General features: G+C 43.8%; 1 protein-coding gene across 1 annotated transcript in view; it reads left to right on the forward strand.

Moving 5' to 3' along the window:
- The first annotated feature begins 416 nt into the window (after positions 1-416).
- Positions 417-25,093, forward strand: part of LOC129200234 (hemicentin-1-like) — an 80,834-nt gene continuing 56,157 nt past the window's right edge. Inside the window, exon 1 of the mRNA XM_054811568.1 lies at positions 417-730. Within this exon, the coding sequence (XP_054667543.1) occupies positions 439-730 (292 nt within the window). The 5' untranslated portion in view covers positions 417-438. The remainder of the gene's footprint in view (positions 731-25,093) is intronic.

A 25,093-nucleotide genomic window follows, 5' to 3' on the forward strand; every position in this document is an offset into this window, starting at 1 on the left:
GGCGGCCAGGTGTGAGGGGCGGCCCCGGCCCCACTAACGGCCGCCGCGGGAGAGGGCCCTGAGGTGAGGGCAGGGGCCGCGGCGGGCCACGGGAGGCGGGGCCGGGTCGGGCGCCGCCTCAGTCCGCAGCCGGGACTCCTGAGGCGGCAGCTCCAGCCGCGCCGGCAGCAGCTCCCGCACCCCGCGGCATGGACGGGGCTCAGCCTTCTCCCTCGGGGCGGCGCTGCCCCAGCCCTGCCCGATAAGAAAGGCGGAGCGGGGCCGGGGCCGCAGCCGCGCGTAGACAAAAGTTGCGGCGCTTCCTGCCCTCCGCGCTGAGGGGAGCGGAGCGGAGCGGGCGGTGGGCGCCGGTCTCTGCGCTCCTCCGGGCGGGGCGTCGCGTCGCATCGCAAGTGCCTGTCTCGGCCGCCGCGGGAGCTGCGCAGGCTGCCGGGGAAAATGGCTTTCCGCGGGGGCAGCGGAGCGTGGGGAGTGGGGCTGGGCGCGGGGCTGCTGCTCCTCCTCGCCCTGTGCCCCCGCGCTGCGCCCGAGCCCGGCGCCGAGAGGGAGCCCGGCGGTGAGGCGGTGCCGGAGGGTGCCTCTACCTTGGCGTTCGTGTTTGATGTGACCGGCTCCATGTACGACGACCTGGTGCAAGTTATCGAGGGGGCATCCAAGATCCTGGAAACGTCGCTAAAAAGACCCAAGAGACCCCTTTACAACTTCGCGTTGGTGCCTTTCCACGATCCAGGTAGGGATTTCTCCCTGGAGGGTCCGGGCGCCTTCCTCCGAAGGGCGGCACACGCTGAGGTGGGCTCGGGGGCGGGAAGGAAAGTCCGGGGAGGACAGCAGAGGAGGTGCTGCTCGGGGCTGGTTGTTACTGAAGGCTGGGCTTCCTGCGCTTCCAGGGGCTCGGAGCGTCCGTATTTCTGTCACAGCTTAGCCGGGCTCGCCGCTGCCGTGACTTGCCAGTAGCGAGTAGCGTTTTCTGAGCCCCCTCCCTGTGTCCGTGCAGACAAATACCAGCACCTTCCAGATGTCTTCAGGGTAAACTGAAGTGGACGATAAGTGCACCGTATGCACCAAAGAGTAGTTTAGGGGATCAAGTACTCCTAATTCTAATACGAGCTGGAGTAGCTTCAGTGACCTTCTGTGCTAATAGAGCACACGTATACTAGGAACGAAGCTACTGACGTTTTTTTCAATGCCCTTCTAGGGAATACACTTACAAACATACATAATACAGTTGCACTTTTCCTCTGGTCTTCTTGTCCCATGTTTACATTCACAAACTTGCACTGAAATGATCCAGAAGCTTTACATGATGTGTTTTTTGGTTTGGGTTCTTATTCCTATCCCTCATTCTACCTTTTTTCTTTCTGCTGTATGTTGTGCGTTCCTCTCTTTCAGCATCTGTTTTCTATTCCCTTCCTATCCCTTTTCTCTGGCTTTTTTCCTCTTGCCTTGTCAAATATCTTCTGGTGACTTGAAGAGGAAATAGGAATGGGATGCTCCAGGCTGGTGATATGTGCTGTACCAGGCAGTAAAAATGCTCTTTTTCTAGAAAAATAAGGGGGGGGTGGGGTGGAATTAAAGAGTGGGGAAAAGCCCTTGAAAACTACCTTTATGGTTCTAGTTTCTGTGGAATATCTCAGAATATGATATTTCAGAAGTTAATTCTTAAGAGTTCAATTTTTGCAGGGATGTAATCAAATGAAAACAGATACCACTATTTCCCGCAGTCATAGATACTTCTTCCCACAAGATATGTGTTTGCTATTGTTATAAATACTTCAAACCAAATGCTTGGAAACTTAGAGAAAAACTTGTCTTTGCAAATTTTTCTGTTTTGTTATTGATAAGTTTGTATAGGTTTTCTATCTTTTTTTTCTTATAAAGACTCCACCATTGTGGTATCAGAGTGTCCTATCACAAAAGGGTCTGTTTATCTACCTTACTGCTTTCACCTTTGGTGTCACTTCCCTCCCCCCCCCCCCCCCTTACTGTTTTGTTATTTTATGGAAAAAAATATATATGGGACTTAAAAAGCATCAGGGCACAGAAGTAAACAAGAAGGAAAAGATTTTGGTCAAGTGTAGAGACTAGAACTCTTTTATATCCTTTTGGAAAATCAAGCTAGTAGTTCTCCTTGGAGCTCTTTCTCCTTGGAGCAGGCAGAAAATCAACACGATGGGTTGGAAGCGTTTTGGTTTTATTTTCTCTTCACAATCATCACACTTTATACATCTTTCCTTTCTGCTCACCAAAGTGATCCACTATCAGAATTGATAGTTCCCTTTTTCAGAGGGCTTGGGTATATGCATCAACCATGGGAGCAAGAAGATGATCTTGAATATTGCACTTCTAGTTTACAGGTTTGTGTGAATAGTCCTTTGTTCTTGTGCATCCTCGGTAGAAACAAGTTCCAGCTTTTATATCACTGGTAGTTCCAATGCTTAGCTTTTACCACAGGCCACTTTCAAATACTTTGTTTCAATAGTTAGTTTTGTCTTTCTGGTACCACATGTTTTCTCTTCCTCACTCAGTTTTTCTTCTACACATTTTCTCCTCTTCATTCCTTTTCTCCCATTTCCCAGATGCTCTTGTTTCCACTGGCTCTCCAGGATCTTTGCTTCTGTTACAGACTGATTCTTTTAATCATTCTTTGCTGTACCACCACCTTGCTCTGCACATACCTCACTAGCAACGAATCCACTGCCACCTTCCTCTGCTTGATTCATGTTTTTTCCCCTTGGCAGACTTCTTGCTTCCTTGCCTCCTCCCCCATTCCCTCCCTTTCCACAGGAGATCCCTTTCCTTGGCAAATGTTAGATTTCATTCAGCAGAGTAACCGAAACTTAAACCTGCAGAGAGCTGACCTGTACAACAAAGAACTGCTGGCAAACATATATTGGTGTATCCTGTTACATGTCTCTATATGGAAGTCCAACTTCCCTGCATAGCCAGAGGGGGCCTCGCTTTTTAGTGTGATGGATAACTTGTGAGGTCATAAAGCTGTTTGAAAGTGGAGTATGTATAATTTTAAACTTCATTTTGTCTAAATTTCTGAAAACTATTTATGTCTTTCTTGAAATTAGAAGGACACACCACTGTCCAGTGTCTTGAAATTTATGGATGTAGCAGTGGAGACTGCTGGTGATCTGGTATCTTATGATGACCAAGTCTAGGCACTTGAAAAGAAAATACAAGAAATACTGTTGTGACCAGTTCTTCAACATCTGTTTTTGAATCTATGGAGAAGTAGCTTTTCTTAAAAACGTGATGAAAAATATTGCTTGGCTTGTATTTCAGTGTCCATTTACCTAGTGTGCTTTCTGAAGACTGCTCAACATGATGAGTGTGAGATTATTATTTTTTTTTGTTCTTCAAGTTGTCTGTTTATTTGCTCAACTGATGACCTTTTTTTTCTCAGAAAAGAGCTTTATATGTAGCTGCTCAACAGACAAATTCTTCTTGATGTTTTTGTGAGGTACTGTGGTCCGTGCGGTGAAAGGGACTCTACAAGGAGTTGAACCTCAGCTCCAAGGAGCTTGTCTTTGTATAAAGCTGTCCTGATCCAGATACACTGTTTATTGATAGGTAATTACAATTTAAAGGTGGTGTGGATTTGGCTTTGAGCTCCATTGTTTTCCTAATTTATGTTGCATGATGTATGCTGAGCGGTGCCCCAGTCATTCACTTTGCAGTACTGCTTGGTTAGTACTGAGTAGCGAAACAGCTCAAGTGCTTTCTAAGCACCATAAGGGAACAAGTTGCTGACAAGGAAGGTATATTCACTAGAACCATACAAAAATCTGTCTTGGAAGAGTCCTTGACATCACACAAGGAACATCCAAATTATTTATAATTCGAGTTATTTAAAAATCCTCCTATATTCTACTGGACTACATTGTTACCAAAGTGCTGTGTATTAATGCTGCATTTGGATATGCCAATGCATTGTGGTCTTTGATGGTTAAGTGTGGTGTTATGACTACTGCAATGGTATTTTGGTAAAACAATAATAATTAACAAGTATATGTTTTTAGTATCGAACCTGAGGGTTTGGCATAGCCCAGACTTAAAACCTAGAGAAAGAATTTCTAGTGGATTTCATATTCTGATACTGCTGTACCATCTGTTGGTATGCTCAGCTCTCCATTTTGAAAAAGCCTTTTGTTTTGGATTCCGCTTTGTGTGTAAGCATGTGCAATGCTTTAACAGATGACAGGAATTTTTCTATTGTGGTTTTTCAATGCCTAAACATGGCCACAGAAGTTTTGTAGATAGTGAAAAGGGCTGTTGACAAAGAAATCTCTTGCCAGACTTGTGTTCAATGGAAAAACTGAAGGAAAAAAAAGTCTCGAATTAAAAAGAGTTGGCACAGGAAAATTTTGAATTGGAGCTGAAGATCAGCAAATGCTTTTGTAGTTGCGTGTTGTGGGTCCTGATCTCCTACTAACTAACTCCTATTGTATCCTGTGGAAATGGGATTGGACTCAGAATGTCTTTATTTAACATCTGTGGCCAGCTTTTCTACTTTTTCTTTATGCCATTAAGGAATTTTGGAATGGAAAATAAGCCTAAGAGGACAAATTCATCCCTAGTATTCTGTAAAGCTAATGGAATTATACCAGTAATAACTCTGTGTAATTTAATCAAGCATTCCTTTAGTGTGAACGACTATTTTATAGACCAAACTCCAGCAATTCATTTCAATTGCAAGAAAAATGGAGGGAATATATAACCTCTGGACTTCCTAGTGCACAGGATGATGTTTGCCTGTTAATACTCTGCCTGTCTACAAATCTCTGATATGAGTGTCTCCTAACCCTGTTTCTTAACAAATCAGATAGGCAACATATTGCCTCTGTGAGAAAAGGGAAAACCTTAATACTGCTTTGTTCAGATGGGAAAATAGTATCGAACTGAAGTCATCCACCCAGGGTCACACAGTAAATATGTAGGAGAACTAGAAATGCAATTTCTCTTTTACACCTTGATCCCACTCCTCTTTTTTGAGGTTAAAGCTCCAACTATATCACAGAGCAAAGGCACGTAATTATGTTTAACTTTATAACCTGGGGTCTCCTTTATTTAACAGACTTGCAGTGCTATAGCCGTAAGAACGGTTAGGCTGCTGAGCCACATACTAGCTTGGAACAAGTTCAGAAGGTCATATGAAAGGTCTGAGAACTTTGGTTTTTGCAGGTTTGATAGTTTTTTTTAGAAGTTATAATGAAAAAGAAATAATGTTTTTTCCAGATGAGGAACATAAGAAATTAACATTAGGCTGTTAATGGCATTAAAATTTTTCATACTTCTTGATATAAAAAGTATCGTGGTTATACAAACGGATAATAAAGAGAGATGGAAAGCTGGGTGCAGAAATGGAGAAGTACAAGCTTTCCTTTGCACGTTCACTTCTGCCATGATAAAGACACTTGTGAGTGGTGAAGAATAAGTTGTCCTCTGAGTGTAGCAATAAAACCTCCACTCCTGCTCAGCTGAAATTCTTCCCGTTTTTAATGCCACTGCTGCGCATGGCTGACCTTCCCAATATAAGCCACCGCTTTGTTCTTCCTTTCTGTACCCACAGGTAAGTGGTATCACTGCCTCTTCACCTCCCAGCAGGTTTCTGACATCAGACTTTCCTGATAACTTTCCTCCAACATGTTGCCCTGCACTTACCCTTTCACATTCTTCTTGAGGTCTTTGGCCTCAGGCTTTACTCTCAGATTTATGGGTGTCTATTAAAATTTTCAGGCAAAGGCTGAATGTATAAAAATCAGTTGTCCGAAATCTTTTCCCATTTGGGAGAAGGTAAATGGTCCTTCTAGTATAGCCTGAAGAAGGAGGTCATTGTCTTCAGGATTCCCTCGGGTTCCTTTGGGTGGGGGGAGAAATGCTTCAAGCCTTGGTATTACTTTTACTCAAGAACAGGAACAGGGCTGTGGAGAAACTGCATGGCAGTAGGTTGCAAAGCAAGGAGGACAAGTTTAAGGGCAATGCAGTATTTTGTACTGGTATCTGAGTTTGCCAGCACCACCGAAGTGGAGTTTGTACAGGGAATAGGGGCAGCATGAGAAAAGTCTGGGAGCTCCTGTGGTGTGCTGTTCCCTTGCAGTTCTCATTCTGTGAATGAGACCTGTTGGTGTCACTGCCTTTGTGGGCAAGTAATAGCACTTAGTTGAGGTTGGCTTGTTATAAGCCATGCTGTGGTGTGATATAAACTTCCTTAGTACTTCAGTGGGTGACATTCAGCACTGTGTGGGTGTCAATTGAGTTTTGAGTATGCTGTGATGGAACTAGGGGTTTAGAGAAGAGGCAGGGGGAGGGATATTGCCAGTGTTGCCATTCGTTTGCTGAAGAGAGAGATTCAGTGGGTTGCTGCTGTGTGTGTGTGTGTCCTGGAGGGACCTCATGTCAATCTGTGGTATTCTCCAAACGCACAGTGAGATGGAAACGGAATCTCTGCCTGTCAAGAACTGAGGACTTGGTGAATTCTGTCTTTGGGTAGTAGCTCTTCCTGTCCGCATTCAGCGGGTCGTCTTACCTTCCTCGGTAGGTAAAACTGTTTGAAAGCTGTCTAATATTTGAACTAGACAAATTATTAGGTTGACAAGGAGGAATAAGCTGCTTGCCAATGAAATTCCTGTTGGCAAATGTTTCGCAAACACTGGGTACTTATAAAAATCCCATAGTTTTTATAGGAAGGAAAGAGTTCCCCAACTCTGATAAGAGTAGGGTTAGAGGCAAAGAAAATTATTCTCTGCACTTAATTGAAACAGTTTTCTTATTTTGAGAGGTGAGTGGATTATTCCCAAAATCCAAAGGCGGGGGCGGGGGGAAGTGCTAATTTAACGAGTCCGATCTCTCTGTCCTGGTGTAGCAGCTCTACTGATGCATCACAGAATATCAGGTTAAAGTTGTCATGGCTGATCTTTGAGTAGTGTTCTCTGGTGACCTCAAACTTCTGAAAATCCTATCTGAAAAACTCAAGGTTATGTAAGGCTTTTCTGGATTTGATTTATTTTGGACTTCCTTAGATGTATAGTGACAGCAATAGTGAGTGCATGTCCAATTTTTGAGTTTTTCTTTCATGTTTTAGGAGAGACAATGTAAATTTTTAATGGTTTGGTGCTGTCTTGGTATGTCTGAAGACAAATAATAACCAGCGCTGGGCATAACAACTGTTAAATCTGGCCTTTTGTGCTATAACTGTTGAAGTGTTACTATTATTATTTCACCATTGACAGTTTCAGCAGGAAGTACTCTGTTTCCTTAAGGCTCAAATACTGCCTCTTTATTGTTGTTACTACTACGAAGTTTTATTGTTACTGTCATCAGTTGAATGACAATCACCAATACTATGTAATAGTGAACAGCTCTGAGTTGATAAAGTCTAAAGCACTTACAGATACTTTCCATCTCTGAGACTTCTATGATAACTGTACCGACTGTATGCAAAATAAGTGTTTTAAAACCTTGTTGTCATCTTTAACAGAGACATTGTGATATCCGTAAAATCAATTCTATGTGATTACATGGCTGTTGTCTTGGTCCTCTGGAAGGATTTATCTGAGGTCCCTCTGAAAGTAGCTGTTCGTATAGATTACAGAAGACAGTATTGCCGGTGCCAGAAGCTCCAAAATCTGTGAGACAGCCCAAATGTTGTGACATCATCCAGAAGCCTAGTAGAGCCTCACTTACAACTTCTTTTTCTACTGTCTTAACTCTGCCTGTCCAGCCCTGAAGATATGCACAATGGTAACTGCCACCCCACCCCCCTTTAATTCTTGAATCTTTTTTGCAAAGGAAAGGATTTTCATCCCTGTGTTTACTTGCAGATACAAGGAGATTCTTTTCCTTAGGAAAAAAAGTAATAATGCCTCAATTATGTTATTCTCTTCTGCTTTGCATTATGAATTACTTTTCATGTTACGTCGGAAATTGTAGCCTGCTAATTTATACAGAAGCTACTTGTTCTATTTTTGCATTGCTGTCCCCAGCTCCAAGTGGTGACAATTATGTGAAAATCTCTGTAGCTCGTTAGCAATGCATCCTAATGTTATTCTGTCCCAATAATTATTACTGATGTAGTTTGGCAAACGAAGCTAGCTGTTCAGAACTGTATGCCTGTTCTCTATAGCTCCTGGAGTTTAGATGGAGGATACTTCTCTAGAGCAAATCTGCTGTTTCTCAAACAGCAGTCACTGTTATGGTGCAAACTCAACCATCAGGTATGTGACAATGTAGCAAATGATTGTACAAAGTTGTAAATTCGTCTGGAATACACTGATTTTTAGTAAGAGCTTTCTATGAGTTGCCTTAGAATCTTTACATTACTATTATCCCTCCATGGACCTGAAAAACTCTTTCACTTCCCAGTATAGTAGGTTTTCCTTCATATCACTTACTACTATTGCATTTTCAAAGACTAATAGGTAGCAAAATATAGACTTTGCTGGAGGATTGCATACCTTGCTGAGAAGGGAAGGGCGGTGTGTAGGTTCTGTAACTTCCACTCAGATACGATTGTGTCTCTAGATCATCTGCAGTGAGCTGAACCTGTTGAGAAGCCGCTCATTGCTGTTCTCCGGGACATCAGTGTAGAAGTGTAGGTGTGCATCACACAATACACGTTTAAAGAGCAGCACAAATCCGCACAGTGACAGTATGAAATTCTGGTTAGTCTTTCAGCTGCTGCTGTTCTGCACAGAAAGATTTGTCCCTGCCTTCCCATCACAAGTTGCTGCCCCATTATTTCTGCTACTTTAACTATTTGTTGATTGATCTCAAAACAAATATCAGAGAGTACTGCACGAGATTAGAAAGTGATCAAGCTGGTGCCAGTTAAACTGAAAAAGCAGTGGACCCTTGCCCCGGATAAAAAGTGAGCATATTTTGCCATGTCCTGAATTACCCAAGCAGTGAATATGGTTTAGTCCCTCTGAAACATGGTGTGGAAGGAAGATCTGTTGAAGCTGTAATCTCTGCCTGCCTGGGCAGCTGAGGACTGTGCTTCTCCTCCTTGTGAAGCAGGGAATGGTAGTGACTCTGATTGAAGGTAGCGATGTCTGATAACTGGGAGCAGTGGGGAGAAGGTAGATACCAACAGTGTAAGAGCTGAATTTGTAGTTTTCTGCCTTCCTTCATTCTCCTTCCCTTCTTCCCCCCAATTTTCCATTTATTTCTCAAAAGTTGCAGTAGCTTGTGTTTCCACAGAGTCATGTGTAGAAGCCAAGTTAATCCTATTCACGGCAGTAATTGTGTGATAGTGGGCCGCATTGGCTACGAGTCTTGAGGGGAGCTCTCTGGTGTGGAAAGAAACGAGAAATTTCTGATGTTGTATGCATCTACTGAATTGGTTTAAGTGCCCACAAATCAAACTTCTAATGATTTATAAAAAGCAGGGATTTGATGCAGATCCTCAAGTCCTTTTAAGGTATGACTAAGCTGTCCCTCCCTGAGACTGATATATTCTCTTTCTCATCTGGAGAATGCAGTACTTAGTTCTGAGAATGCACAGAAATGAAACCAATAAGGAGGCATAAATATTATATACCTCTTCATCTCACTTTAACTGAGGCAGTAGTGTTCATTGTCAGTGAAATACATAGAGGGAAGTTGACAAGGAGGTGAACCAGAGAATATTTGTGTCTTGACATGCCAGCCTTGCTCTTTTAAAGCAGCCACGCTAGAAGATAACTGTGGAAAAACAGTGCCTTCTGTGGTGGGGAATGCCTTTAGTGAAGAGAGGAACTTGAGTTCTCAGAGGAGAACAACGGGGGGAAAAAACCCCAAGAACTGAAGGCTGCTGAAACTGAGACTCTGTGATCCTTAATCCTTGCCCCATGTGCTGCACTCCCATCCAGCAGTTCCAGCTTGATTTGGAGCAGGTACAGGGACGCGTTTGTGTGCCTTTTGAAAGCTCTCTCTGCTGGAGAGCTGGGCTGTGTGTTAAGTGCAGGAGGGTAAACAATACTTGCCCTGCGTAGGGGGCATGGAGCGATGGGACTCCATTTGCTGGTACAAATTGTGCTTCAACTTCTTTTAACCAACGGTGAGCAAAATGAGTTTATATTGGGTCGGTGCTTTGTTATGTGTTGGTGACATTCTTCATCCTGCTGTACCAACTTGTTGGGAACCTCAGAGCTATTTCCGTGATGCTGTGTGGACTTGAAATATGTGTGTCTCTAGTCTTTCTGACTTGTGCTTTACGCTTCTTGTGTGTGTATTGGAGGCTGCTTGGAATTTATACTAGAGTGGGTTCAATTCAGTCAGTTGAGGATCTAGATAAGCTGGATTAAGGAGTATGGAAAAGGAGCAGATACTTAATTTAGTTAATGGATTTTGAATGTGGCCTAAAGAATGTCAGGAGGAATGCTTTAGATGGAGAAAGCCCTCAGATGCCAGTTGGTATATATTTTCCAATCAATGATTTGATTTTTGGCATATGCTGTGGGCTTTGGTTTTGAAGGAGACGCATACATCAGAGAAAATATTGGGAACATATGTTTTTGAGTTTGCAAATGGCAAAACAATTTCTCTGTTGAAAGAGACTGGTGTTACTTGATCGGCTCACCATGCCTTGATAATCAACCGTTTTGTTAGAAGAAATAGGATGGATTTAATGAAATGTACTCTGGGCTGGCTGCTTCATATGCTTTCTTTACTACTGCCAGGGAGAATGTGTTTTACCCTTCAGTTACGTTGTTGAATATAATTATTTTTTATAACTATTGCCAGTGTTTAGGATTTCCTGTTTTAGGTGTGTTGCTCTCAGATCTAATTTATGAGAACCTTCAGTTATGCTTATTGTGAATTCATGCTGTGCAGTTGTGGTTGGGTGAACTCTGGGCCTGAGATTTGCATTTTACCTAGGGATAGTTTGCAATGTTATGTTTTTAAGTGGGATCAGAGTGGTTTAGGTTACGCGTGTCCCCCTGTGGTCTATGGTTAAACTTCTCTGTTGCCTTTTGAAGAATGTGTGCCAACCTATTCTTTAGTAACTGCAGATGTGAGCTGAGCTTTTCCCTGGTTTTGCCAGAGGAAAAGCACAATGATTTCATGTTTCTGAAGCACTTGAATGGGCTCGTGTTACGTCAAGACATGTGAAGCAGTGATGCTGAGGACAGGATTCATCCCATTTTGCTTTAGGACCTTAACTGAAGAATCTCAGCTGAAAGACTAGCTACCCAAAGGCTCTTTCTGTAATTCACAAAAAGAAATTGGCGCCTTTATGGAGCAATTCATCGCTTGTGAATTTTTAAATAGTATGGAGTTCTCATTTGCTTTCACTGGCTGCAGAATGAGCAAAGGTTAGTTCAGTTGAAGCCCTGAATTTAGGAGGTGTGAAGTCAAGTGAGAAGCTTTCTAATCCTCCCGCCCTGCTCTGGATCTTCCCGAGATTTTATTTTTATACTGTTTGTCATAGTACCATATGGACACTGACTGCTCAGATGAGCCTAGCTTACATGGAGGAATAGGTTATGATGTCCTCCCTGGCTCTGATCTGACCCCAGACCTTCAGCCCTGCTGAAGAACTTCCCCTGGTAAGACATTTTGAGCTAAAGCTAAGTAGTGCTCAGAGGCAGCCTGTACAGGCAGCTCCACCATAAACAGAGAGACCGCTGCAAGTCTGTGTTGTGGAGGGTGTTGGTGGATGCTTAATGACGTAGCTAAGCAGCATGTCTTACACCCCATTTGCCTTTACCGCAGGTTGTCAGCAGGGTTTGAACCTTGGGTGTTCAGCAGAGACTGTTCTGTGTAAGCTAGAGGAGTAATACTGGCAGCTACGAAGTTGATAATCTCTGTGGGGATAAGCCACAAATGGGGGCTGTGCTGCACATTGTTAATGTGTACTACAAATGTAAACAGGCTGTGTGTGTTTATGAAGATATGCTAACTTATTGTTCTGTATCCCATGTACTCTTCCATCTCTCTTTTCTTTGGCAGCCTTGGTACTCCTCTTCACAGAGACACTGTGTGCAATTTTCCAGCTCTGCTTCAATTGTAGCCCTTTTCCTAAAATATACTTAGCCACAGTTTTCAGTCTATAAAATATTACTGGTAAAATATATGCATATTTGAAAATGACATGTTCCCAGACACCAAGCCAATAAGCTGCATACATCACATGCAACAAAAGATAATTGAAAGTGTTGAATTTATTTTCAGTAATGTAACCCTATTAGCAGTTTCATCTGTTCGCTCTGGAATAGCGGCTTCCTTACCATATGCCCTTGGTAATACAGCGGTTAGTGTGTGATATTAGGTACAATGAATCAAGCACGTAAGTGTTTGGAGCCTGTGTAAAACATAATGGGACTCTCAAAATAAACTTGGATGTGTGAGCTTTGTGCAGAGAGAATTTTGAACTATTCTTTTGAGGTGCCTGCACGAGCTGGCTCTTGACAGCTGGTCCCCTCACGGTGCGGAGCCTGTTGCAGAATTGCAGCTGAGAGGGAGTGAGCTTTAGCTCTGGATTTCAGTGCTCAGTGTTTTCACGGGAACCATAATGCTTCCTTCCCCTGCTGTTTTTTCCCCAGCTCCAGGACTACAAAATTACGAAGAGAGCTTTAAAAGGCAATTTCATGTAGCCTGATACATAGGAGAGCCAAACTCCCAATATCAACTTTATAACTGTAGGAGAAATTACAACCAGTAGAGCTTGTCTGCAGTGAGATGTAGCAAAAGCAGAATGGGACCCCAGATTTTCGGGCTGGAAAAACCCCACTGAAGTGGAATGAGTGGGGGTGGGTTTGTATAATTAAACGAAAATGAAGGAATGTCTTGTGTTGCTGTAGTCCCAGCAAAACGTCTGGTCTGTTTGCTCAGGATAGCAGCTCTAATCTATGACTATAGGTTACTGCTGGATTCCTGCCATCTTGTTTAAATTAGATTCATAGCCTGGGGGGTGGGGGTGTAAGCAGGAAGCCATTGTAATTTTCATGCTTTGGACACCAGCGTATTTTCATGAGCTGAAGTTAAGTGTCTCTGGGGATGCTGAATATCACTGAAACATTTCCTGAGTTCTCTTAAGCTGTACAATGGTATGTCCGAGTCTGTTTTCCAAAGGACAGAGCTTTTTGTTTAGTTAGTGAGGTCTTAGTTAGTTCACTGAACTAGTATGCTTTTGCACTTATAATTTATTGAGGAACAGAAAAGGAGGAAAGCTGTGCAGCAAAAATGAATTCCTCTGCCTTAGAACAGCTAGGAGTACTGTGGTTTCTTTTATGCCCACTTATTAATTTATATTTCTATTTACTTAAATCCTCAAGACATTATGACTTTGCAACTGCTGTGTCAGAGCTAGTTTTTTAGGCTGTAAATAGGTGAAACGGTTAGGCAAGCACATGGTTTTAAGTAAAAGAGCAGTAGGTGGAGCACCCAGGTAGAGAGACCACGATTGCTGCCAATCTTTGGGCTAATCACTTTGCATTGTGGCACTTCTTTTCCATTTTATGTTACTTAGCTTGTACAGCACCAACACAACAGTAGTGTGGTTTTAATTAGAGATCTTTAGCACCACTGTGCACACCCTAACTACTGTCTTTTACCAGAGTTTGAGTACCAGAAGTACTGCTAGCCCCCACAAGTGGCACAGGCAAAGCCAAGCCCCAGCTGGCCCCTGGCAGACAGCACCAGGAGGACACGGTGTGCACTTTCCTACAGCATTGGAGACCATAACATGGTGCTTAGGCAGTGGTGCTTGTCCAGGAGTGTTGTCTTCTGATTTAATAACATATTAAGATCTTACATCTTGGTGTCTTAAGGCATTTCAGATGAGTGGGGGTTTTTTGGTGTTTGGGATTTTTTTGTTTGTTTTGTTTTTGGTCATGTCTTCCCCCTTTAAATTTTACATGAGCTGAATGAAAACACAGGGAATTCATGTGACTTACTCCTGAGTCACAGTCCTCTGTGTTAACCACAAACCCACAAATCACTTATTTGTCCCTGAAATGTTTACTCTTCCTTTTCCTTTCTTTCCTAATCTGTCAGACTCCCACATCTTCTTATGTTCTCTGCCTCTTCCTTCAGCCTATCCCTCCCTCAAAGTTTCCATTGACCCTTTTCCCTCAGAGGTTCACTGTCCCTTCTCAGCACTCTCCTTTATCTCAAGATTTCTTGGCAGTCTGGAGCATCTTTTACATATACAGACTGTATCCTGGTGATGAAATGTGTTGCTGCTGAAGGCAATGTATTCTTGCTCTGAAGGGAGCGCTGTGTTAGCCACACACAGGTTTGTGCAGGAGATGATGAAGTCTGTCCCTCACTGCTTTCAGTGTCTGATGGCTGATGTTTGCCTTGGCATGAGTGAGGGTGGTAGCAGGGACATGGGTCATTTTCACTTTGCATGTTGGCCACGTGAGCGAGGACGTTTCTAGAGTTTGTTCTGCATCTGAATTGCACCAACGGACTGTGATATTTTGTTCTCTGAAATTTTGGCTGAATCTGTGGACATACATACAGTTTCTTAAAGGTGTAGCTGTAATGGACAAAAAAAAGTACTGCTCTGCGCTGCTCTCTGCTTCCCTCTTTTTCAAGATTAGGGCTTTTTCTGATCCCCAGCCATGAGTGCTGCTCTGCAATTCTGGGTTCATTCCAAAATGTCCAGGTTAGCAGAGACTGCTGAAACTCTTTGAACTTGCTAACTTGGTTAGCAAGAGTGTGCATGAACCTCTTTCCTGCCGAGCAGAGGACGTGATGACTCGTGTCAGGACAGTTCTGGAGAGCAGGGCTGGCAATTTGTTCAGCTGGCATAGCTGCAGCAGGAAGGGAATGAGTGTCCCTAGCACTAGTGAACTGAATTGAACTGGAAAGATTGAGTTACACAGGATCTGTGTGTGTGCAAATCTAGACAGTCTCTGTTGAATGCTGATAATGGGACAAAAAAATGTGGCTGCTCTGTGTATCAAGCTTTGTTCTAAATATTACTGTTGGTGCTCATGCTTAGGGTGAGAAAAGTGAAGATCTTGTCATTACTGTAAAACCTCAGCACTTTCCCACCCTTGAAAGTGTAATGGAGTATCAGTCTGTTACCTAAAGTGAACCATGGTCTATGAAGATAAGTAATGCTTGTTGGATAAATTGCACTTTAAAGAATTTGGCAATTGTATCACTTCAAGCAAATCTTCTAAGCTCCTGGTGGTTTGGCATAGCCACCTATACTGATACATACCCACAGAATCCCAGACTGGTAGGGGTTGGAAGGGACCACCTGGTCCAACCCACCTACTAGAGCGGGATCACCCAGAGCAGGTCGCACAGGATGGCATCCAGGTGGGTTTTGAATCTCTCCAGAGAAGGAGACTCCACAACCTCTCTGGGCAGCCTGTCCCAGTGCTCGGTCACCCTCAGAGGGAAGAAGTTTTTCCTCATGTTGACATGGAACTTCCTGTGTTCCAGTTTGTGCCCATTGCCCCTTGTCCTGTCACTGGGCACCTCTGAGAAGAGTCTGGCCCCTTCCTCTTGACATCCGCCCTTCAGATATTTGTAAGCGTTGTTGAGGTTCCCTCTCAGTCTTCTCCAGGCTAACCAGACCCAGCTCCCTCAGCCTTCCCTCATACAAGAGATGCTCCAGTCCCTTAACATCCTCGTAGACCTCCGCTGGACTCTCTCCAGTAGTTCCCTGTCTGTCTGGAGCTGGGGAGCCCAGAACTGGATACAGAACTCCAGATGTGGCCTCACCAGGGCAGAGCAGAGGGGAAGGAGAACCTCCCTCGACCTGCTGGCCACGCTCTTCTTAATGCACCCCACGACATCATTGGCCTTCTTGGCCACGAGGGCACACTGCTGGTCACGGAGAGCTTGTTGTCCACCAGGACTCCCAGGTCCTTCTCTGCAGCGCTGCTTCCCAGCAGGTCAAGCCCTCACCTGTACTGGTGCCTGGGGTTGTTCTTCCCTGGGTGCAGGACCCTACACTTGCCCTTGTGGAATTTCATACGGTTCCTCTCCGCCCAGTTCTCCAGCCTGTCCAGGTCTCGCTGAACAGCAGCGCAGCCTTCTGCTGTGTCAGCCGCTCCTCCCAGTTTGGTATCACCAGCAAACTTGCTGAGGGTGCGCTCTGTCCCCTCGTCCAGGTCACTGATGAATATGTTGAACAAGACCGGACCCTGTACTGACCCTTGGGGCACACCACTAGCCACAGACCTTCAATGACACTCCGCAGCGCTTATCACAACCTTCTGAGCTCTGCCATTCAGCCAGTTCTCAACCCACCCATGTTTTTTCCTTTTGGAGGGAAGGTGCAGAAATACTGTATAGCGTAGAGATGTGTGGTAGCTTATGGAGATGGAGCTCTAGCTTAGCAAGTGGTACGAGATTTGTTTCTGTAAGGGGTATGAGGGAAGCAACTTAAGAGATGCTGTTGCATGCCTGCTTCATGGGGATGAATCTTGTTTTGTAAAGAGTATGGTATGAGATGAAAGAAGCAAACAAGAACAGCTCTAAATAAGTGAAGCATGTTTTGAATTAACTCTTTAATTTGCATAAAGCTTATTTAGAGGCAGATTTGAAGTGCATAAAACCTTTCAAACTCTAGAAATTTTGGCTGTGAATATTTGTGATGACTCAAGCCCATCTCACCTTTTGTGTTGTAGCTACATCGCATTAAACAGTTTCTTAGTTACTTGCAATGAAATGTCCCATTGTGTAGATATAAAAGCCATTTTTTCCACTTCCATATTCCATCTCATTGAACAGGTTTTGATCTCAGTTAACATGGAGTAAATCCAGAGTAATTCCATTACAAACAGCGAAGTTAGTTTGGATTTACACCAGTATAACTGAGGTCAGAGTCTGGCTGTGGTTGTCTGCTTTCTTATTTTGCTAAATATTACATATTTCCCAAATATCCCTTAGCATCTCCTCTTCAGACCTTGCTGGCTCCTCCTACTTTCCCAAATTCCAAGAGTAACAACATAGGTGAAATTTGCTTGATGAAAGATTGTTTAAGCAGGGTCTGGTTTTTATTAGCTCAGCTGTTTCTCATTTTTTCAGCACTGTTTGAAGTTTCATTGTACTCAGGATAGGATCTGAATGCAACGTGCTTTTCCTACTTGACTCAATTTTGTCAATTAGAAGTGCGGTGTTTTAAATTATAGGGTGCTCTCCGACATTATCATTGAGTAAGAATTGTATGCCTCAGTGACATTTCAAAGCAGCTTTTAGCTCCAAAGATCAGAAAAAGGAAAAAGGTTGTGCCTTAAGGCATTACTGTTAATCAGCAACGTAGCATGTTTGAAAGAGCTTAGTAAATGCAAGATGTGACTTTGGAGAATGAGATGAATTAAATTTTTCCTGTTTTTGTTTGTATTTCCTGACATGAATCTAGCTTTGTAGAAGTGTACTCTGAACTTTATTACAGAGCATTTTAATTTACCATGTGTGAGACATGTGGAATTTCATCTAGGTTATTCTGTTAGTTAAATTGGGTTTATTATTAAGGTTAGATGTTAGGACAGTTTTATCTGTGTTTATATAGTTTAGCTGGTCCACTGGGGTCTTGGTCCTCATAATCATACCAGAAATGAATCCGTAACAGTTGTATTAACAACTTTATAGTTGGACTTCTACTGTTACAGTATCTCTACCTTCATATGATGATAAATAATCCTGCCCAGAATATCTAGCTCTTACATGAAGGATAAAGAAAGGATGGGAGATGGGAAACACCACACCCTTCAGTTTTTAGACCTTGGGCACAAACAAACTGTCTGTAGTTAAGCAAAACACTTAAGAATGTTTTTTTTATATTCTGTTGATTTTGATATGATTTCACATATGCTTAAGTGTTTTTCTGAGTGAGGCCTTACAGATTTGCCTTGGGCAACAAAGAGAATCTTTGGCAGAACTAGTGATTTAAACCTGAGTGATAATCATTGGGATGCCATTTTGTACTGCAGAAACCTGAGTGAGAGCTTCACAGAAAGACTTCAGTCACTGTTCATGTCTGTACCTGAATCTCTCCTAAATTCCACGTAGTGACAGTCTTCACTGTGACTATAGCAGTGGGCAGTTCTCAAAACCAGATGGTTCCTTGATCCGGCACAACAGCCTGTTTAAAGAGTTAGTCATGCACTTAGAGCCTTTGTTCCTTGGCATCAGCATTCAAAAAAGCCTGATTATGAATGTATGTAGGAATTTCAGGTTGGTTTGTGAATGCCATTAAGAACCTGTATGTTTTGGTTCTTGTTGTTTTGAGCCTTATTTGGGACGCAAGAAATACGGCATCAGTTTGTATACCTGTGCTTTCTTCTTAGAAGAGACTGTGCTGTGCGCTGGATAACTGCTCTGGCTTCTCGGGTGGTCAGTGGTGGAAGCCTTGTGGCTGGAATGAGAAAGTTCTTGAGAGGATGTTCAAAAACAGAAAGGGTGTTGGCAGAGGCCGCCCTCTAAAGAGACTGCCCTTTGAGGAAGGGAAGCTATTCCATTATCGCGTGCTGGCCTGAGACTCGCACAGGGCAATGAAGTCCCACTGAAGGGGGTGGCATTCAGAAGTAGGTTTTCTTCAGATCTGCACTGCTTATGCTGATGAAAAGCGTCTGTAGTTAAGATGTTCCTTTTCTAGGACTGTGCTTCCTTGCTTTACAGCTAGGCCGTGCCTGGACAGCATAGCTAGCAAACCAGAACTCTCATCGCTAGTAGGCCTCTTGTTGGAAATGCATGTTTGGAAAAGTGTGTAAGTGGAGGTGAAACGGGCAGTTGAAGATTCAGTCTTGAGTCGCTGGATGGCTGAACTCTAAGCCTTGCTGCCTGTGAAGGACATCAGGCATGAGATCGGCACTTGAGGCTGTGCCAGTGAGACATTGCAGCAGGAGCACCAAGCAACCCTTAGCAGAACAAAGACAGAATCTAGGCTATAATCATAGAATCACAGAGTGGTTTGGGTTGGAAGGGACCTCAAAGCCCATCTAGTTCCAGCCCCCTACCATGGGCAGGGACACCCTCCGCTAGCCCAAGTTGCCCAAAGCCCCATCCAACCTGGCCTCGAACACTTCCAGGGAGCCAGGGGCAGCCACAGCTTCTCTGGGCAGCCTGTGCCAGGGCCTCACCACCCTCACAGGGAAGAATTTCTGCCTCACATCTCATCTAAATCTCCCCTCCTTCAGCTTAAACCCATTCCCCCTTGTCCTGTCACTACACTCCCTCATAAACAGCCCCTCACCATCCTTCCTGTGGGCCCCTTCAGAAACTGGAAAGCCTCAGTTAGATCTCCCTGGAGCCGCCTTTTCTCCAGGCTGAACAACCCCAACTCTCTCAGTCTGTCCTCAAAGCAGAGGTGCTCCAGCCCTGTGATCAGCTTTGTGGCCTCCTCTGGACTTGCTCCAACAGCTCCATGTCCTTCTTGTCCTGGAGACCTCAGAGCTGGACGCAGTACTCCAGGTGGGGTCTCACCAGAGTGGAGTAGAGGGGCAGGATCACCTCCCTCGACCTGCTGGTCACACTGCTGGTGATGCAGCCCAGGACAGGGTTGGCTTTTGTGGGCTGCAAGCGCACACTGCCGGCTCATGTGGAGCTTCTCATCAATCAATACCCCCAAGTCCTTCTCCTCAGGGCTGCTTTCAATCCATTCCTCACCCAGCCCGTAGCTGTGCTTGGGATTGCCCTGACCAACGTGCAGGACCTTGCCCTTGGCCTTGTTGAACTTCATGCGGTTCGCATGGGCCCACCTCTCCAGCCTGTCCAGGTCCCTCTGGATGGCATCCCTTCCCTCCAGTGTGTCGACCCCACCACACAGCTCAGTGTTGTTGGCAAACTTGCTGAGGGTGCACTTGATCCCGCTGTCCATGTCACCGACAAAGGTGTTAAACAGTGCTGGTCCCAGAAGGGCAAGTTCAATCTATTTTAAGACTAGCTTCAGCTAGAAGAATGTATTCTGTCTGAGAGCGGTATAACTAGTGCTCTTGTTCTTTAAAGAAAGATGAGTCATATGCATTGTGTGACAATTCGGACCATTTAAGTTATTAATTCATACAGTCTATTAAAAATGGAAAGGAAGAAGAATAATTTTCAATGGTGTAGAGTTTTTGGATGAGTTTGGTATTCTTAGCTCTACTGGAATCTTACTAAGTGCTCATAATTGTAAAAATTGTTCCATATTATATGCTAAGCCACTTTGCTCTGAAGAGGTTGAGTAGCACTCACTTGCCAACTCTGATATGACAGGAGCAATGATCTACTTGAGGGTAGACATAGCTGTAGTAACATCTAGAACAACTGCTGCTGTTTAGTATAAGTCTTAAGTCTTAATGATATTAGAATACTAGATGTATTATTGTGTCAGTCTGATGAAAGAATATAAGAGATGAGAAACCCATGTAAGATAAACACTGAAACCATGCCCCTACCCATTCAATTCTTAGCTAGCACAAAAAGGGTGGGAAACTGATGACAGGGCAGCTGAAAACACCACCAATTGAGAGCTGATGAGATCAGTCTGTGAGCCCCTTTATTTCTTCTCAACAATGGTGAGTGACAAAAATCTCGGGCTGCACTGAAAGTACGCTTTCGATGTTCCCCAGTGGCATCCTCAGTTAATGTACTTCAAGCTGGAGCAACTAAGAAATTAGCACCCACTTTTTCCCTTGTGCTCACAGGTGAGGGGAGTGGTTACCACTTAAAATATCTTAGTAGGAATTGTCAGAGTGTGTTTGAAAGCACCTGCATGTTAAGAGAGTAAGTGGTGGTTTTTTTCAGGGCCTGCATTGTGTCTGGAAGAAAATATGCTTTTGATTTGAGCTACATAAACAGCACAAGGCAGGTTATAGCATTGATTTTTTGGTTTTTTTTGAGCTTGATGGCTTCATGGCCACAAATCCAAATTTTCCAAAGAAGAAAGCTTTGTGCTCTGTTGTATAAACAGGCTGAACAATTTACTGAAAACAGTCATGGTAAATGCTTCAATTTTTAAATTTAGTAATTCTTTAAAAGTAACTTTGGTAATTATTTAGCAATTGATTATTTTATTTCCATGTGAGAGTTCCATGTTTTTCTAGTAGTGAGCTGAGTACATCCTGGTCTTGTTGGACTAGGCCAGATAGAAGGTGAAACTGGGAAATACAGGGGTCAAGGCAAACGAGTTGGTCTAAGCTAGCTTCTGTCTGAACATAAATAGTGGTATTATTTTGAACAGATTTTAAAAGATGAGCAAACAGAAAACAAGGTTTCTGCATAACATATTCCTGTTTAACTGATTTAAGTTATCCTCATGCAAAATGAAAAAGACTCTTGTTTAGGGTAAAAAAGTTAGTCCTCTTTTTTTTTTCCTCATCCCTCCTCACATCTGCTTTTTGAATTAGTTTGGAGTGTGCTTGCATTTTTACACCAGTAAAACTCAGTGGAATTTTATAATCAACAGATAATACGTAATGTTTCCCTCTCTTCCACAGATTCCTAAAAACTGCTGAACACTCAAACCTGCATCAAGATCAGAAATATTCTCACGATTTCCCTTTTTCCAAAGCCATGAAACAGCTTTCCTATAGCCATTAACCTCCTGCTCTGTTCAGGCATCCCACCGCACATTCGGATATGTAACGTTGACGCGCGGAAAACAGACTCCACAACCTGTGAAGTTGTAAAGTAGGTATGTTTATTCAGCGCTGGGCAGCACGGGGGGTCGTCCCACCAAAATCGTGCGCGCCTTGCAGCACTTCCCTTTGAGTTTTATATGATAGAATGTTACATATTCAAAAAGCACCTATACATATTCATGATCTTTCCGCGGAAAGGTGGTCTTATTACAATGAGTTCATTTCCATTGTCTCCGCCTTTAACTCCTCTCAGCTGCACACGCGCACTGCCTCTTGGTGGTCGTGGGCCGGGGTCTCAGGGATGAAGGCCGTATGTCTTCCTCACTGTGCACTTTTCACCTTCACCACAAAACTTACTCAGACCGGTTCCTAATTAGCAGAGAATCCTCCGTGTTCAATCCCTTCTGATTTACTACCTCCTTATCTTGTGATTGGTTACAAAAATGCAAGCAGAGCGAAGGGTCATCTTGACCCTTCCTTACGCTAGTTCTTGTTAAAACATCTTACGTAAGGGTTAAGATTACTAGATATGTGGCTTAAGCTAGTTAATGATCCTGCTATTTCCTTTAAGTGTTAGTTCTCTCTATCAATCCCCCCTTTTTCAAAAAGGTTAGTAAATTCTTTTACTACAGCTAATACAATGACTCTTTATCTAATACTTTCTCAAAATATTTATTTGATTCTAACCTTTGCCTTAGTTGATATTTCTTCCATTCGCTGTAAGAATTCCCCGTGTTTTGACAACACCCTAAAGCACATCGAACTACTACACACAGAGCTATAAGCAGAATCATAACCGTAATTGTCGTAACAAACAATTGTTTCAACCATGTCAAATTCGGTAACCAGGATGTTAATCTTTCCACTAAGTCACTAAACCCCCAACCATGGGATAAACCACCTTGCAAAGCTATGAAAGCTGGTTGGTCTTTTTACTAAAGGGTTCCGTTTTCCCCGGGTTGGATGGGCCACGGGTTTCATATAAGTTCGTAATAGACCAAGTGTGCCTGAACTAGTTAAGTTTTGTACAATAGTAATGTTAGGAACTATAGTCCCTATAGCGCATTGACCTTTCCACCCTAAGGGCAATACTTTGTACCCCCACTTCCCACAGATCCAGTACCATCCCTGACCCACAGGGGTGGGCCAGCCTTTGGGAGTACTGCTGACGTGTCTTCGAGTCTGGTTGCTATTCCACATATTTGCACCTCCATACTTGATATAACTCGTGCAATTAGGGTAAGCCCCAACAAAACTTGTACTTCCACATTTTTTATCTGTGCTATTCCCTCCCATATTCTTTGTGGTGTTTTCCAGGTAGCACCTCTGGACACAAGGTACTTCTGTGGTCTCGTTCCAGAGTGTGCTTAAATCTATCTGCCACTCAAGATTCCTTTTTGGTATCTCTGTGTATTCGGTGAGGGGCATATTACTAAAGGCCTTGACTATCTGCGAAGAGTTGGGAAAACTGGTGGCGACCACCGGGTGGCCCTGTCCTATGTTTGTGGGCAATTGTGAGCAAATCCAGCAATCAGACCAGTTCATGGCATTAGCAATTTTGTCATGTAGCTGCAAAAAGGCATTATTCTCCCATGCCTCAAGTTCCCCTATTAGGCTTACAATCAGCGTCGTGACAAGGTAAGCTTTCCTTGCTGTACTTGCGTGACTCTCCATGGAGATTTAGGTGCCTTCTTCACACGGGAGTGGTGAATCCAGGCATTCTGTTCCTTAATCTTTATTGCTGTGAAGGATGTGAGGAGTACCTGGAACGGTCCTTCCCATTGTGGTTCCAGGGTCTTTTCTGTAAGAGACTTCACATATACATAATCTCCAGGTTGTATGTTATGTACAGGTCCATCCAAACCCCTGCTTCGAGTCCCAACCACATGTTTTTGAATTCTGCTGAGTTGTTTGCCTAATGCCACCATGTATGAAGTCATAATTTCCTCCCCGGCTTGTGTGGACATCCCTTTCTGTATTCCATAGGGTCGTCCATACAAAATTTCAAAAGGACTCAGTCCCTCTTTTGCTCTTGGCCTGGTTCGTATGCGCAAGAGAGCCAAAGGAAGAGACTGAGGCCAGGCCAAGTTAGTTTCCTGTCCCAATTTCACAATCTGCTGTTTGATTATGTGGTTCATTTTTTCTACTTGGCCACTCGACTGAGGGCGATATGGGGTATGAAGCTGCCAATCTATACCCAAATGACAGCTAATTTGTTGTACTACTTTTGAGATGAAATGTGGTCCTCTGTCGGAAGATATGGTTGCCGGAACCCCAAAGCGTGGTATTATTTCTTGTATTAATGTTCTGGTTACCTCCCGAGCCTTGGCCGTCCTGGTAGGAAATGCCTCTGGCCAACCTGAAAAGGTATCAGTTAATACCAATAAATATCGATACCCCCCTTTTCTTGGGAGTTCTGAAAAATCAATCTGCCATTGTTGCCCAGGCCCGTTGCCTTTCCCAATTTGACCCATTTCTGGTTTAGGGGTATTCTTGGGATTAGTCTGGAGGCAAATATCGCACTGTTGAGTTACTTGTTTCACGGTGGTGTATAGATTCCTAGCTACAATCTCTCTAATCAGGTGTTTATATAGAGCTTCTGCCCCCCAATGCCTCTTCCTATGTTCTTCCCTTATCAGAGACCATGTTAGATAAGAGGGAATGATTAGTTTCCCTTGTGGGGTGAGAGCCCACCCCTCGTTATTATACGACCCTTCTAGGTCGATGATAACTTCTGATCTTCCTTAGTATATTTTGGCTTACCTTCTAGGGAGATTTGCCCATCAGGGACCAAGGCCCCCTCCGTATTTACCTCACCTTTAGCTGCTTGTTTTGCCTCTCTGTCCGCCAGCTCATTTCCTCTTTCCAATTCTGAGTTCACTTTCTGATGTGCCTTAATGTGCATGATCGCCACTTTCTCAGGGAGTTGGACTGCCTCCAACAGTTTCATGATCTCTTCTGCGTGCTTGATATTTTTGCCCTGTGAGTTCAATAATCCCCTCTCCTTCCAGATTGCTCCATGCGCATGTACGACTCCAAAGGCATATTTTGAGTCTGTATAGATATTTACAGCTTTGCCTTGGGCCAATTCCAAGGCACGGGTCAGAGCAATTATTTCCGCCTTCTGTGCAGAGGTACTCATGGGTAAAGGCCCTGACTCTATGATTTCTTGACTGGTGGTAATGGCATATCCGGCATGTCTTTTACCACTTAGGACGTAGCTGCTTCCATCCGTGAACCAGTTTTCCGTGTTCTCCATAGGACTGTCTCTCAGGTCTGAACGGCTGGAATATGTTGTTTCGATGGTCTCCAGGCAGTCATGATGCACTGGTTCCCCTGTGTTTCCACTGAGGAAAGAGGCTGGATTGACAATGTTAGTGACTATGATCTCCACATCATCCTGTTCTACCATTATAGCCTGGTATTTCAAGAATCTTTGTGGGGAAAGCCAGTGTCCACCTTTCGCTTCCAGTACTACAGATACTGTATGGGACACCAACACAGTCATTTTCTGGCCCAGGGTGAATTTTCGGGCTTCCTGGATGTTTAGTACTACAGCCGCGACTGCTCGC

The sequence above is a fragment of the Grus americana genome, unplaced genomic scaffold, assembly GCF_028858705.1.
Source record: "Grus americana isolate bGruAme1 unplaced genomic scaffold, bGruAme1.mat H_18, whole genome shotgun sequence".
Taxonomy (NCBI): domain Eukaryota; kingdom Metazoa; phylum Chordata; class Aves; order Gruiformes; family Gruidae; genus Grus; species Grus americana.